This window comes from Colossoma macropomum, unplaced genomic scaffold (genome assembly GCF_904425465.1).
Source record: "Colossoma macropomum unplaced genomic scaffold, Colossoma_macropomum, whole genome shotgun sequence".
NCBI lineage: Eukaryota > Metazoa > Chordata > Actinopteri > Characiformes > Serrasalmidae > Colossoma > Colossoma macropomum.
Window position 1 is genome coordinate 2,397,274 of NW_023494800.1, and position 14,303 is coordinate 2,411,576.

Below are 14,303 nucleotides of genomic sequence, written 5' to 3' on the forward strand. Positions count from 1 at the left end.
CAGTTCTACACAGAACCTTTCTAAAAAGGGTTCTTCTATTGCTACAAGCTTGACATTGTAACAACAGAAGAACCCTTTTTGGATCTACAGCACATTCTCCATCAGTCTGAAGAACGCTTTCTTTGAGTGCTCACGGTTTTACATAGAATGAATTTCCTTACTAAAGAACCATCTTTAAGAGTGTAGTTTGGAAGAAGTCAAGCCGATCCAGCAGTTGAGCAACTAAACAGGCGTGTAGCTTCTCAACCCTGTGAATGAGTCAAACAGCTCTTCATTGAGGACGGTGTTTGTATGAGGGTGGAGGAGTGAGTCACAGCGGAGCTGCACTTACATACACACTCCTCTCACTCCTGCTCTCCCACTGAGGGCACAGAGACGAGAACGCCAGTCGAGAAATGTCCAGCAATATGGCGCCATCTACTGGTAGCATTAAGAACTATGACAACACAAAGAGAAAAGGACGCTCATTTCTCAGCCCAATATTTTACTAAAACATTGTTCTTACACGTAATCTATATAATCTGTAAGTAATGCACATCATAGACAAAAAAAATAAACACAACAAAAAGAGACAAAAGGATGGAAACAACAAATAGGCACAGCACAAACACAAAACAAAAGTGCACCAACCACTTTCCATTTACAACATAATCACAGCACTGCCACCACCTGGAATGCCACAATCCATCGTTAAACATTAATCCTTCATTATAAACATTATAAATACCGCAAGAGAGACCAGTATCATGACAAAGTGCCCACAAGACAGCATCACCTCCACCGTAAGCATGGCAACACCAATAAGACAAGTACACAAAGAGCATATCTAACAGAAATATTCTCAAATTGAGTGCCTCTCCATAAAATTTTACCAAATAAATCTTTTCTTTTTCTTTTTAATTCTCAGAAAATCTGAAACGAGCATAAAAATTCAGGGGGTATAAATTCAGTTAGCGTCAAGTTTCGCCATTTCCTGCACGTAGATCCCTATGCTCTCGCTGTCAAACAGAACGAAGTAGACTGTTTTGATTGAGGATGACATGGTAGACACAAAGTAGCTGGAGATGGCCTTCAGGATGAGCTGGGCGGCCGTCTGCTTCGGGAAACCGTTCCTAAACAGAGAGAAACAGTTTGATTAGATCAGAAACAGCGACTCTGTAAAACAATCAGGGAACACGACAGCTGGCTTTAGTGTTAAATGTTGAGGCTGTACATCATATATACACCGATCAGGCATAACATTATGTCCATTATTGCCCATTTGATCAGATCCACTTACTATAGTTCTACAGTTACAGACTGTAGTCCATCTGTTTCTCTGCATACTTTGTTAGCCCCCTTTTACCCTGTTCTTCAGTGGTCAGGACCCCCATGGACCCTCACAGAGCAGGTACTATTTGGGTGGTGGATCATTCTCAGTACTACAGTAATGCTGATGTGGTGGTGGTGTGTTAGTGTGTGTTGTGCTGGTCTGAGTGGATCAGACACAGCAGCGCTGCTGGAGTTTATAAACACCTCAGTGTCACTGCTGGGCTGAGAATAGTCCACCAACCAAAAATATCCAGCCAACAGTGTCTTGTGGGCAGCGTCCTGTGACCACTGATGAAGGACTAGAGGATGACCAACACAAACTGTGCAGCAGCAGATGAGCTATCGTCTCTGACTTTACATCTACAAGGTGGACTGACAAGGTAGGAGTGTCCAATAGAGTGGACGGTGAGTGGACACAGAGTTTAAAAACTCCAGCAGCACTGCTGTGTCTGATCCACTCAGACCAGCGCAACACACACTAACACACCACCACCACGTCAGTGTTACTGCAGTGCTGAGAATGATCCACCACCCAAATAGTACCTGCTCTGTGAGGGTCCATGGGGGTCCTGACCACTGAAGAACAGGGTAAAAGGGGGCTAACAAAGTATCAGAGAAACAGATGGACTACAGTCTGTAACTGTAGAACTACAAAGTGCACCTATATAGTAAGTGGAGCTGATAAAATGGACAATGAGCGTAGAAACAAGGAGGTGGTCAGAATGTTATGCCTGACCGGTGTGTAGAAATATGGGCGATTGATTTGGAAGCTGTTTGCTAATTATATCGCCAGAGAGGGACAGAAATTGACTCCTACACACTTAAAAAAGATGGTTCTTCAAGGGTTCTTCAGTAAAGAATATGGTTCTATATAAAACCATTAACACTCAAAGAAGCCTTTGCACAATTAAAGGGTTCTTTGTATAGTGAAATGGTTCTTCAGATTGATGGAGAATGTGCTGTAGATGGTTCTATATAGAACCTTTTTAAAAAGGGTTCTAAATAGCACCAAAAACAGTTCTTCTATTATTACAACCATGAACACTTAAAATATACAGAACCGATTTGAAAATGGCTCTGCATAGCACCCAAAAGGTTTCTTCTGTTGTTACAATGTCAGGCTTATAAAAATAGAAGAACCCTTTTTGGTGCTATATTGAACCATATACACCACATTCTCCAATAATGTGAAGAACACTTTCAAAAACCTTTTAGGGTTCCTCAGATTGATGGAAAATGTGCATGAATGTGCTATAGACCCTTCTATATGGAAACTTTTTGGAAAACGTTCTATATAGCACCCAAAAGTGTTCTTCTATTGTTATAAGCCTGACATCGTAACAACAGAAGAACCCTTTTGGGTGCTAAACAGAACCATTTTAAAAACGGTTCTATATAGAACCATATACAATACATTCTCCATCAATCTAAAGAACCCTTTCACGATACAAAGAACCCTGTAATCATGCAAAGGGTTCTTTAAATGTTCATGGTCCTTCATAGAACCATTTTCTTTACTGAAGAACCTTTAAAGAACCATCATTTTTAAGAGCGTAGTTTAAAAGCTGCCCTCAGTTTTCCAGACAAATTGTCACGTTTCACCCATCAGCATCTTTTCTGCACTGAAAGATTCCAGTTAAATCATTTCTGCACTGTTTTTGTTCTGGTTCTGTAAAGTGAAGTTTGGAAGTTTTCTTAGCTAATTGTTCTCAGTGCTTTGTACTTTCCCTTGATGGCAATAAAACGGCATAATGGATGTTTTTCACAGTTCGGCTCTACTGCTACTTCTGGAAAAGAAAGCCTTGTGAGCTGATTCAAATCAGTTTTTCATTTATTGTGTGAAACTCACTAAGTTTCACTAAACGCTACCTTTATCTACAATATTTAAACAAAACAAACCAAACTTAAATACAACCAAAATTAAACCAACAACCAAAATAAACAACAAAACCAAAAAACCAACCAAACAACAGGACATCCTGGAGGACATCCACAGCACAAATACACAGCTGTTCAAAAGTTTGGAATCAGTGTTTTAAATCAAATACAAACAATTTGTTTTTTAGACAAATGTATTCAGTGATTCTAACGTCCAGCTCCTGTTCAACTTCACTAGTTTCAGATAATTGATGGGAAGTTTAGAGGGGAAACAAGGAACTGTTGGACGTCTCTAAGAGCTTTTTTGACAATTAACTGAGTAATTATATACACAATTTATAAAACAAAACATCTCATTTTACTTTGTATACACGTAATTTCACGTAGCCTTGCTGGTGATATCCAGTATAAATAAAAATAATGCATGGCCACACCATGTTAATGTGTGGGAACGAGATCCTAATGTAGGGCCATGACTTACTAAGTCGTGGCCATGATATAATTATCCCTTTCCCTCATCTTACTAAGTTGTGGCTACCCATTAAGATCTCATTCTCACGCCTTACTAACAAGATCATGTCTTATTAAGCTGTGGTCAAGGCTTAATTACCTCTTTACCACATCTTATTAAGTCGTGGCCAAGCATTAGGATCTTGTTCCCACACCTTACTTACTAACGAGAACATGTCTTATTAAGTTGTGGTCAAGGTTTAATTATCTCACTCCCCCACCTTACTAAGTCATGGCCACAACATAATTATCTCTTTCCCACACCTTACTAAGTCATGGCCACGCATTAGGATCTTGTGCCCACGCCTTACTTACTAACGAGATCATGTCTGTGGTCAAGGCTTAATTATCTCATTCCCATACTTTACTAACACATGGCAATAACATAATTATCTCTTTCCCACAACTTACTAAGTCGTGGGCACGCATTAGGATTCCGTTCCCATGCTTTACCTACTAACGAGATCATGTCTAATTAAGCTGTGGTCAAGGCTTAATTATCTCACTTCCACACCTTAATAAGTCATGGCCACAACTTAATTATCTTGCTCCCACGCCTTACTCAGTTGTGGCCATGCATTAGGATCTTGTTCCCCTGCCTTATTTAATCGTGGCCATGCATTATTTTTATTTATAAGGGATGTCACCAGCAGGGCTCTGTACAATTTAAAACAATGACGTTCATAGAGATCCTGCTGGTGTGGGTTTCCTCTTTTTCAGTGATCACCACAAAAGCAGCCTGTGTGCTAATAGCGCCCCCGTGTGAAGAATGTTCAAAAAACCTAAGACAGCGTAATTATTAGTTGATTTTAAAATATATTAAATATATTAAATAAATATTTAATATTACATAATACGTTTTAAATATGTAATTTTTAAAAAATAGTTTGGTTTTTAAAATAAAGAAATTGATTTTAATAGAGTAATCGTGACAGCCTCACGTGTCCAGAACGATGAACAGGGTATGATTTCTAAAATTTTAAATCAAAACTGAATATCCAGAATGCCCTGCGGCGATTAAATCTTTAGGCCATCTTCTTGACAAAAAATAATTGAAAATAAATTTTAACAGAACATAATGTATCATTTAACATAATAATAATAATAATAATAATAATAATAATAATAATAATAATCCTGGGAAAATGTTCCTAACCTGAATATAACATCTAAAAATACTTATTTGCGATTCAGTATATGATATTTGACACTACATAACACAAGTTAATATTATACAGAAAAAACAAAGACTTATTAATATGACGAGTGATTCCACACTTGTGAACAGTACTGCACCAATAAGGCAGTATCTCAGAGCTTTTACCTGCCGCTGCCGATGGAGGGGAAGGCGACGGATTTGAGTTTTTTCTCGTCAGCCAGAGCCAAGCAGTTCTTCACCGTTTTATCCAGAAGCTCTTCGCACTTGTCGGATCCCCACCCGGGACTGTTACAATGGATCACAAACTTAGCCGGGAGCCCGTAGCCTGAGGTCAGGACCGCTGAGGAAACAAGAACAGATTTCATTACAGAAAAACAATAAAACCCCCACAGTGCAGTGAGCACTGCTCCAGCTGAGGGGAATGAACCCCTGGCAAAGCACTAACGTTCTCTGATCTCCTGAGGACTTTTAGAGAAGCTCCAGATTCACTCCATTTCCCAAAAACAACAGATTAGCGCCGCTGAGATGTGAGATTAGACACTGATCGTTTCTCCAGAAGGAAAAGGATTCTGGAAGCCACACGAAGAGCAGCTCCGATCACTGAAACCTTCCCACAGGAACTCTGCATACAGTCAGATTTTGGGCGAGAATAAGAACTCAATTTGATAAAAAGACAAAAGTCAACTCGACTGCTGATATAAAAAAATCTCAATGATAATATTAAGACACAGCACATGCCCAAAAGCCTCTACTCTTCTGGGAAGGCTTTACACTAGATGTTGGAACATTGCTGTGAGGATTTGATTGAGCATTAGTGAGGTCAGGTACTGATGTTGGATGGTCAGTTCTGGATCACTCCAACTCATCCCAAAGGTACTGGATGGAGCTCCATCACTCCAGACAGCACAGTTCCACTGCTCCACAGACCAATGCTGGGGGGCTTTATACCCCTCTAGCCTACACTTGGCATTTGGCATGGTGACCTCAGGCTCATGTGGCTGCTCCAGTGTGTCTCATTCTATTGGGTATTGCAATGTAATGCAATATCAGCAATGGGTGACCTATGGGGGTAGTAACTGAATAAGGGCTGTCCGGATACCTTTTGTAGCGTACATGATATTTTTGGTTAACGGTCATCAACTGTATGTTCTTAACCATAATTCAATTCGATTTAAAAGGTAACTCAGACTGCATGGTGGTGGACAATGGTGTAGCCATGGCAACCAAAACAACCCCACAACAACAGGGTTCTGTAATCAAGATATTAGATAACAGACGTAAAGTTACCTTTAAAGTAACTTTGAATGCAACTTCAGTTCAAGTACGAGTTGTTGAAGTTGGTGAACACATCATGCAAACACAGTTAGCATTTGTTCAGTAACAGCTGGCTGTGAAATACAGATGAAACATCATTCAATCAACTTGTCCTTGGTATTGGACTGCACAAAAAAGGTGATGGCATGGCAAAATGGAGAATGGAGAAGTCTTCATCGTTATACCCTATAAAACATGCTAGTAAGTTTGTCCACTGCTGGTTGCTGAGGCTCGAAGAGACATTTGTTTGCGTAGGACGAACAGTAAACCACAATTTTTGATAAGCAATTTGGCTTCTCTAGTGTTGTACGTTCTCATATTTAGGAACCATACGCTGTCTGAACTCCTGAACACCAGAGGGCAGTGTGGAGCAGCATCTAATGTTCTGGTTAGAGTTTCTGGTCTGTTTAGTCTAGTAAAGGAAACAAAAAGACTACTGCAGCCATCTAAAGGCACACCAGACTAGAAGCTCTGCACTGCACAGCTGATCACTACAGCACATAGAAAAGCTCCGATAAACATCAAACTCAGCATCACTTTACCCTCTACTGTGCACAGTGTTACGACTCCCGGTCATAGTTACCTTTCTGTGTTTTCCCTTTTAACCTCTTCAACTCCTTGAGACCACCAGTGGTTCCAAAATGCACTTCGTCATATTCTTCATAACGTTCATATTTCATAAGCTACATTCTAAAGGTGGGGGTCATATGAGAGCTGTGACCGTCTTCTTTCCAGTCAAATAGATGGGTGATGTCATTTTAAACCCTTATAATAAAAGAAGCTGAACTCACAATGTTTTGTCTACTGAAAGTCGACCCATTTTTCCACAAATCTGGGCTATAAACTATAAACAGATGGCGTCTCTTCAGTGATCTGCTCTGTAAACATTATTTTTATAAAAAAAATACAAAGAGATTTTTGGCTTTCAGCAGTAAATTGTAAGCATATAGCAATATGTGTATGATCATGAAACAAAATAAATAAATAAATGAAATAAAAATGTACATTTACTTCATGCAGTTACTGAATAATTTGCCTCACGATTTGGTCATGTAAATTCAGATGGACAAACCAAAATATACCCTGGAGAATGAGAGGTTAAAAAAATGGCACGACCCCACAATTTGTCTAGGGCGCTGTGGGATCAGTAACATGTGGCATTAAATTCTGAACTGGTGAGAATGGATTAAAAGCTTGAGGAACAGACCAATATAGAGCTTTTGAAGCCACTTTATTAAAACAAACCGTAATAAAACTGGGGTGCTGTGATATCTAGTACCACGCTGGAAGAATCAAACTGTGGACAGCACCAAAGAAAAGAACAAAACCAAACCGAACCACGCTGCCTGCTCTGAAACAACAAGTATTTATCTAACCTAAAAGAAAGAAAACAAAAGCTAACTGCTCTAAACTTCCCTGGCCATTAATCAGAAGTACATGTGGTGGTTCCCTCTGACCTACGGAGCCAGACAGAGTAGACATCTACGTGGTATAAGTGTATAGGTGCCCCTCTTACCTGTTTGAAACCCCAGGTGGTACAAACAGTCTCTTGTATAACAAAGTTAAAAGTGTGCAGGTAAAATACCACCACTTTTTCACCTCCACAACAGTAGGGGGAGTCTGTACACCCTCCACCTCTGGGGCTCGTCCGGGATGTTGTTATCCCTTGTAATCTGGCATTTTAATGAGCTTTAAGGAACTCTGGCTGTTAGCATGAGCTAGATGCTAATGCTATCTTGTCTCATTTGATTTTAGAGCTTTTTAGTGTTTGAAGCTACTTGAGTTTGTTAGACGGATGATGGTGAAAGTAGCTGGTCACTCCAGTATTCCCATTTTGTGAAAGTTTTAAAAAGGCATTGTTTTAGATTCGTTGGTTGAGCTTGGTCTTGTTTGTGGGTCCATCTGACTGTCAGGTGAGGTGGAAGGTGTACAGACTCCCCACTGTTGTGGGGGTGAAAAAGTGGTGGTATTTTACCTGCACACTTCTAACTTTGTTTTACAAGAGATTGTTTGTACCACCTGGGGTTTCAAACAGGTGAGAGGGGCACCTATACACTCATACCACGTAGATGTCTACTCTGTCTGGCTCCGTAGGTCAGAGGGCACCGCCATATGTACTTCTGATTAATGGCCAGGGAAGTTTAGAGCAGTTAGCTTTTGTTTTCTTTCTTATAGATTAGATAAATACTTGTTGTTTCAGAGCAGGCAGCGTGGTTCGGTTTTGTTCTTTTCTTTGGTGCCGTCCACAGTTTGATTCTTCCAGTGTGGTACTAGATATCACAGCACCCCAGTTTTATTGTGGTTTGTTTTAATAAAGTGGCTTCAAAAGCTCTATATTGGTCTGTTCCTCAAGCTTCTAATCCGTTCTCACCAGTTCAGAATTTAATGCCACATGTTACTGATCCCACAGCACCCTAGACAAAACATGGGGTCATAACAGTTAATGGAGCGAAACTTCCAGCATCATTTAGGGAGTTTATCAGGTTTGGTATCTGATAACTAAATCTTCACAAACTCACAGTTTTCCACACTACAAAAAATAATATCTTAGAAAGTGAAAACCTATTAAATATGGTCAATAATCAATGTAGTCAATATATTTATATCTATGAGATTACTGTAAGAATTATTTAAGATCATTCAACTTATTTCTAGACATATCTTAATTGTTTTAAGTCATCTATCTTATGAGAGTGTCGTTCCAGTGGGAGACCATTTTAATTTTCTACCCTTCTGTTACCTTTAAATTTACAAACTTTTTTCATCCTTGGGGTCAATTTGTCCTCACGTCACCTGCTTCATGCACCAATACAGGTATGGGTGATACATGTATGGTAAAATGTAGATTTTTTTATGGTTTATACAGCAAAACAGCCTGGGGTCAGAGATGTGTACAAGATGTGTAGAGAACACTGAATTAAATATGAAGTAAAAAAAATGGTCTCAGTCATTTATTTAGAAATTAAAAATTGAATGTGGTCAAATTGATCCCAAAGATAATAGAAGGGTTAAGCATTATTTCTCAGAATAAACAAAATTACCTTTACTAATTCTCGAAACAAGTAAAATGATCTGCCACTTTCACTAGATATGATACAATACACTGTCAGATCTCTCTGAATTTTTTCTTGCATCATAGCAGCTCCATGGGAAAATGGGGAGCAGGGTGGGGTGACTTTCACAAACAATCAGACAAACACAAACATTACATAATCCACAACAATACACTTTACACCATCACCAGATTCCATTATACACCCTACAACCCCTACCTGAACAATATCTGTACATGTTACTACCTGAGCACTTATCTAAACAGTTCGCTCTCAGTTATCACGATTGATAAAATTACCTAAAACAAGGAAAAATGTATAGAAAAAAGTTGAATAATCTTATTCTCATGAGCTAAAAGGTGCAAAGTGAAATAAGCTACGATCTGACTAGACTAGTGACGCTGGATGAGGTGAAAACAGAGGACTGTCATTTGTCTGTTTATATTAAAGGATTTAGACTGATGACTTTCTCAGTGTCAATCAAAATAATCATTATTGTTCTTTATTGGACACAGCAGTAAATTCACACAGGACTCTATAGCTAACAAAATAACCAGACGAAAGTACGCTGAGAGCCCCTGCAGACGGTGGGTCCCGTGTGTCCCAGCACTTCTGCAGTACTTTCCCTAATTGGTTCTAGCTGTTCGTTTGTAGCGTAACTCCCTCTTACATCAGCCACCACAGCAAAGACCAACAAGCGCTGCGAGCTTAAAGCCCAACTTCATTAACAACGAACACTCCGCTGGAGCTGTGACAGCTGGACTCCTTACAGCTGCAGAAACAAGCCGAGCTCCAGATGTTTCCAGATGTTTCTTGGTCGAGCAGGAAGCCCACAATGTCCCTCTGCAGTTTAACACCATTCGTCTCATTAACTAATCATCAAGCTTATTTCATTTAACCTGTTAAATGTCCAGATCTGAAACGCTCAGTTTTCTCTGGTCTCTCTCTGAGAGGAAGCTTTTCAAACTGATCAAACCACACGGCCAAAACAGAGTTTAACATGAAAATTTCATGTAATCAGACACAAGCAGAACAGGTGCTGTTAGACATTAGCTATACAAATCTGCACCACTTCAGACCAATCAGAACAGGATCTGTGGCATTTTTTCTCATCATACTGAATGTAGCTGTTGGACATGAATGGGTTAAGAATAGAAGAATAAGGAAACGTTTAAATTACGCAGCATCCTTTCAGTTTTTCATCACATCATTAATCTCCTCGACATACACAAAACATCCTTTGTCCCACAGTCTATTCAAGCACTAAACAGATGTAGGTAGGGTTTCTAAGACAACACTGTAAACAAGTTTCAGTTTAATGGTGGTGATTGGCAAGAAAGAGCTGCTTTCACAAAAAGAAATAAAAAATAAATAACAAGAAGGAGCCGATTTCCCATGCCGTCCACACGCAATCTGAGCGTGCACAGAAACAATGAGCCGCAAATACTGACTGAGAGGCTATTTTGAGGTATTTCATGGTATGGTTTGGTAGTAATTAGTATAGTTTTGTTTTTAATGATATGGTTTGGTAGTAATTAGTATAGTTTTGTATTTCATGGTATGGTTTGGTAGGAATTACTATAGTTTTGTATTTCATGCTATGGTTTGGTAGGAATTCGTTTAGTTTTGTATTTCATGCTATGGTTTGGTAGGAATTAGTATAGTTTTGTATTTTATTGTATGGTTTGGTTGGAATTAGTATAGTTTTGTATTTTATTGTATGGTTTGGTTGGAACTAGTATAGTTTTGTATTTTATGGTATGGTTTGGTAGTAATTAGTGTAGTTTTGTATTTTATGATATGGTTTGGTAGTAATTAGTATAGTTTTGTTTTTTATGATATGGTTTGGTTGGAATTAATATAGTTTTGTATTTCATGCTATGGTTTGGTTGGAATTAGTATAGTTTTGTATTTTATGGTACGGTTTGGTTGGAATTAGTATAGATTTGTATTTTATGGTATGGTTTGGTAGCTTTTGCTGTTGGTTTAATAAAGCAGACTTTTTAGGATAAAACAGTGGCTGCTATGAGGTGCTTTAATTGTTTTTCAGTGCCAACATGTAAACACAGTATAACCGCTTTGTACGTTTTGTACGTGCATTTGTTTGTTTTATTTTTGCATTTAGTGAATAAAGTGCTTTTACAATACTGTGCAAAAGTAACAGGCACCTGAAAATGAAATTGCTGTTTATTTGGGCACTAAGAGTTTATTTATTATTTATTATACGTGATCTTGATCCTGTTCCTACTTCATTCAAGACGGTTTTTGATTGTGTTCACAATGATGTTTTAACTATTGTAAACTGTTCTCTGTCAACAGGTGTTTTTCCAGTCGCTTTTGAAACTGATCTGGTGAAGACTCTGCTAAAAAAGAGTGGCATGGATCCTTCCATACTAAATCATTTTAGACCAATTTCAAACCTACCTTTTTTAAGTAAAGTTGTTTTCAAACAATTACGCATTTCTAATTTCAAACTCAGCTCAGTTCACATTTTATTAGACATTCAAGCTCAGTGCTCACTTTTAAGAAGCATCTGAAAACGCCTCTCTTTAACTCAGCATTTAATTAAAACTTATCTTTTAATTTGATCTGTGATTTTCCTATGGTTCTAAATTAATATTTATAATTTCTTGGATAACTTTTTTATCACCTGTCTGTAAAGCAAATAATAATAATAATAATAATAATAATATCTAAATATCTAAGAAAAACATAATTCAATACAAATAACATTAACACAGTAAGTAGTGACTGTATGCATGTCAGCGTATTGGTTTAGCCATTTCCTGTCCTCTCCTCAAAGGAGCCCTGTATTAATTCTAGTTATCATACAATACCTGGTTTATCTAATCAATACTTTATTAAATTAAATCAGGTGCTGCTGATGGAGTTTAATAAATCTACACTCTTAAAAAAAGATGGTCTTCAAGGGTTCTTTAGTAAAGGCAAATGCGTTCTAAGACTTCTATATAGAACTGTTTCACACTTAAATGGTTCTTTGCATGGTGAAATGGTTCTTCAGATTGATGGAAAATGTGTTGTGTTGTATATGGTTCTACATAGCACCAAAAAGGATTCTACTACTGTTACAAGCCTGACATCATCAAAATAGAATGCATTTTGGTGCTATATTAAAACATTTTCAAAAGGGTTCTATATAGAACCCTGTACAACACATTCTCCAGCAACCTGAAGAACCATTTCCATAGAACTCACAGCACTCAAAGAACCCATTCGCCTGTACTAAAGAACCCTTGAAGACCATCTTTTCTGCAATATTTAATGACAGATGGTGACTTCACAAGCAAAACACACTCACTGCCCAGATACACCAATCAGGCATAACATTCTGACCACCACCTTGTTTCTATGCTCATTGTCCATTTTATCAGCTCCACTTACTATATAGGTGCACTTTGTAGTTCTACAGTTACAGACTGTAGTCCATCTGTTTCTCTGATACTTTGTTAGCCCCCTTTTACTCTGTTCTTCAGTGGTCAGGACCCCCATGGACCCTCACAGAGCAGGTACTATTTGGGTGGTGGATCATTCTCAGCAATGCTGTAACACTGACGTGGTGGTGGTGTGTTAGTGTGAGTGGATCAGACACAGCAGTGCTGCTGGAGATTTTAAACACTGTGTCCACTCACTGTCCACTCTATTAGACACTCCTACCTTGTCAGTCCACCTTGTAGATGTAAAGTCAGAGACGATAGCTCATCTGCTGCTGCACAGTTTGTGTTGGTCATCCTCTAGTCCTTCATCAGTGGTCACAGGACGCTGCCCACAGGACGCTGTTGGCTGGATATTTTTGGTTGGTGGACTATTCTCAGTCCAGCAGTGACACTGAGGTGTTTAAAAACTCCAGCAGCACTGCTGTGTCTGATCCACTCAGACCAGCACAACACACACTAACACACCACCACCACGTCAGTGTTCCTGCAGTGCTGAGAATGACCCACCACCCAAATAGTACCTGCTCTGTGAGGGTCCATGGGGGTCCTGACCACTGAAGAACAGGGTAAAAGGGGGCTAACAAAGTATCAGAGAAACAGATGGACTACAGTCTGTAACTGTAGAACTACAAAGTGCACCTATATAGTAAGTGGAGCTGATAAAATGGACAATGAGCGTAGAAACAAGGAGGTGGTCAGAATGTTATGCCTGATCAGTGTAAATGGTTTTAAACAATGAGCTTAGGGACCTAAAATGTTTGCAGAGCACTGTATCTGCACATGAGGAGAAACCAAAGACACATTTCTGCTGAGATGAATGATACAGTTAATCTAAATCTAATCTAATGTAACTAATCTGTAATTTAGTGGAACATGTTAGAGCAGCATGAGGTCCCACAGGACAAGATCTGACCTTCAGATGTAGAGCTGGAGTCTTTATTTCAGACCGAATCGCTCTGCTGTTACCGATCCAGTGTGTGTGTGTCTGTGTGTGTGTGTGTGTGTGTGTGTGTCTGTGTGTGTGTGTGTGTGTGTGTGTGTGTGTGTGTGTGTGTGTGTGTTAATGAGGCGGAGCACAGCTGCTTTTACACCATTACATCATCATCACGAAACCTAAACCACATTTCCACTGAGGGAAACGCTGGAGCCGCCATTAAAGTCTGGTACAGATCTGCGCCGCTCAGACCTCCTCCATCCTTTTTTGACACCTAATTTAAAAAGCTCATTATGTCACTTTATGTCCAGGATAAGTAGAGTAACAGCACATACTGTCCAGAAATGTTTATAAAACCGAGCAAAGCTCTCCTCGGTCAGCGAGTTGGAGGTTAACCTGCTCTACGAGAGCACCAAACACCTCAGACTGCAGCCTTTATCTACACGAGCAGGATGTTTTACAGCAGAATTAAATTGCACACCCACTACTGTCAAACTGCTCAGTCTGTGTGTGGAGACTTAACACACTGGATTATAAGGCAGACAGAGGCGTTCACTCTGGAGTCTGGAGATGCAGCGATATGGAATTTATTATTATTATTATTATTATTATTATTATTATTATTATTAATGGACATTTGACAGAGGGGTGGACTCGAGTCACAAATTTAATGACTGGAGACTCGACTC

At 39.1% G+C, this 14,303-nt stretch overlaps 1 protein-coding gene across 2 annotated transcripts in view; it reads right to left on the bottom strand.

The window, feature by feature from the left end:
* Positions 1–467: 467 nt before the first annotated feature.
* The window catches only part of LOC118820065 (core histone macro-H2A.1), a 34,902-nt gene continuing 21,066 nt past the window's right edge, over positions 468–14,303 (bottom strand). For both annotated transcript variants that reach the window (XM_036588185.1, XM_036588186.1), the window contains exons 8-9: positions 5,024–5,198; positions 468–1,112 (exon numbers count right to left, since the gene is read on the bottom strand). In XM_036588185.1, the coding sequence (XP_036444078.1) occupies positions 947–1,112; positions 5,024–5,198 (341 nt within the window). In that variant the 3' untranslated portion in view covers positions 468–946. The remainder of the gene's footprint in view (positions 1,113–5,023; positions 5,199–14,303) is intronic.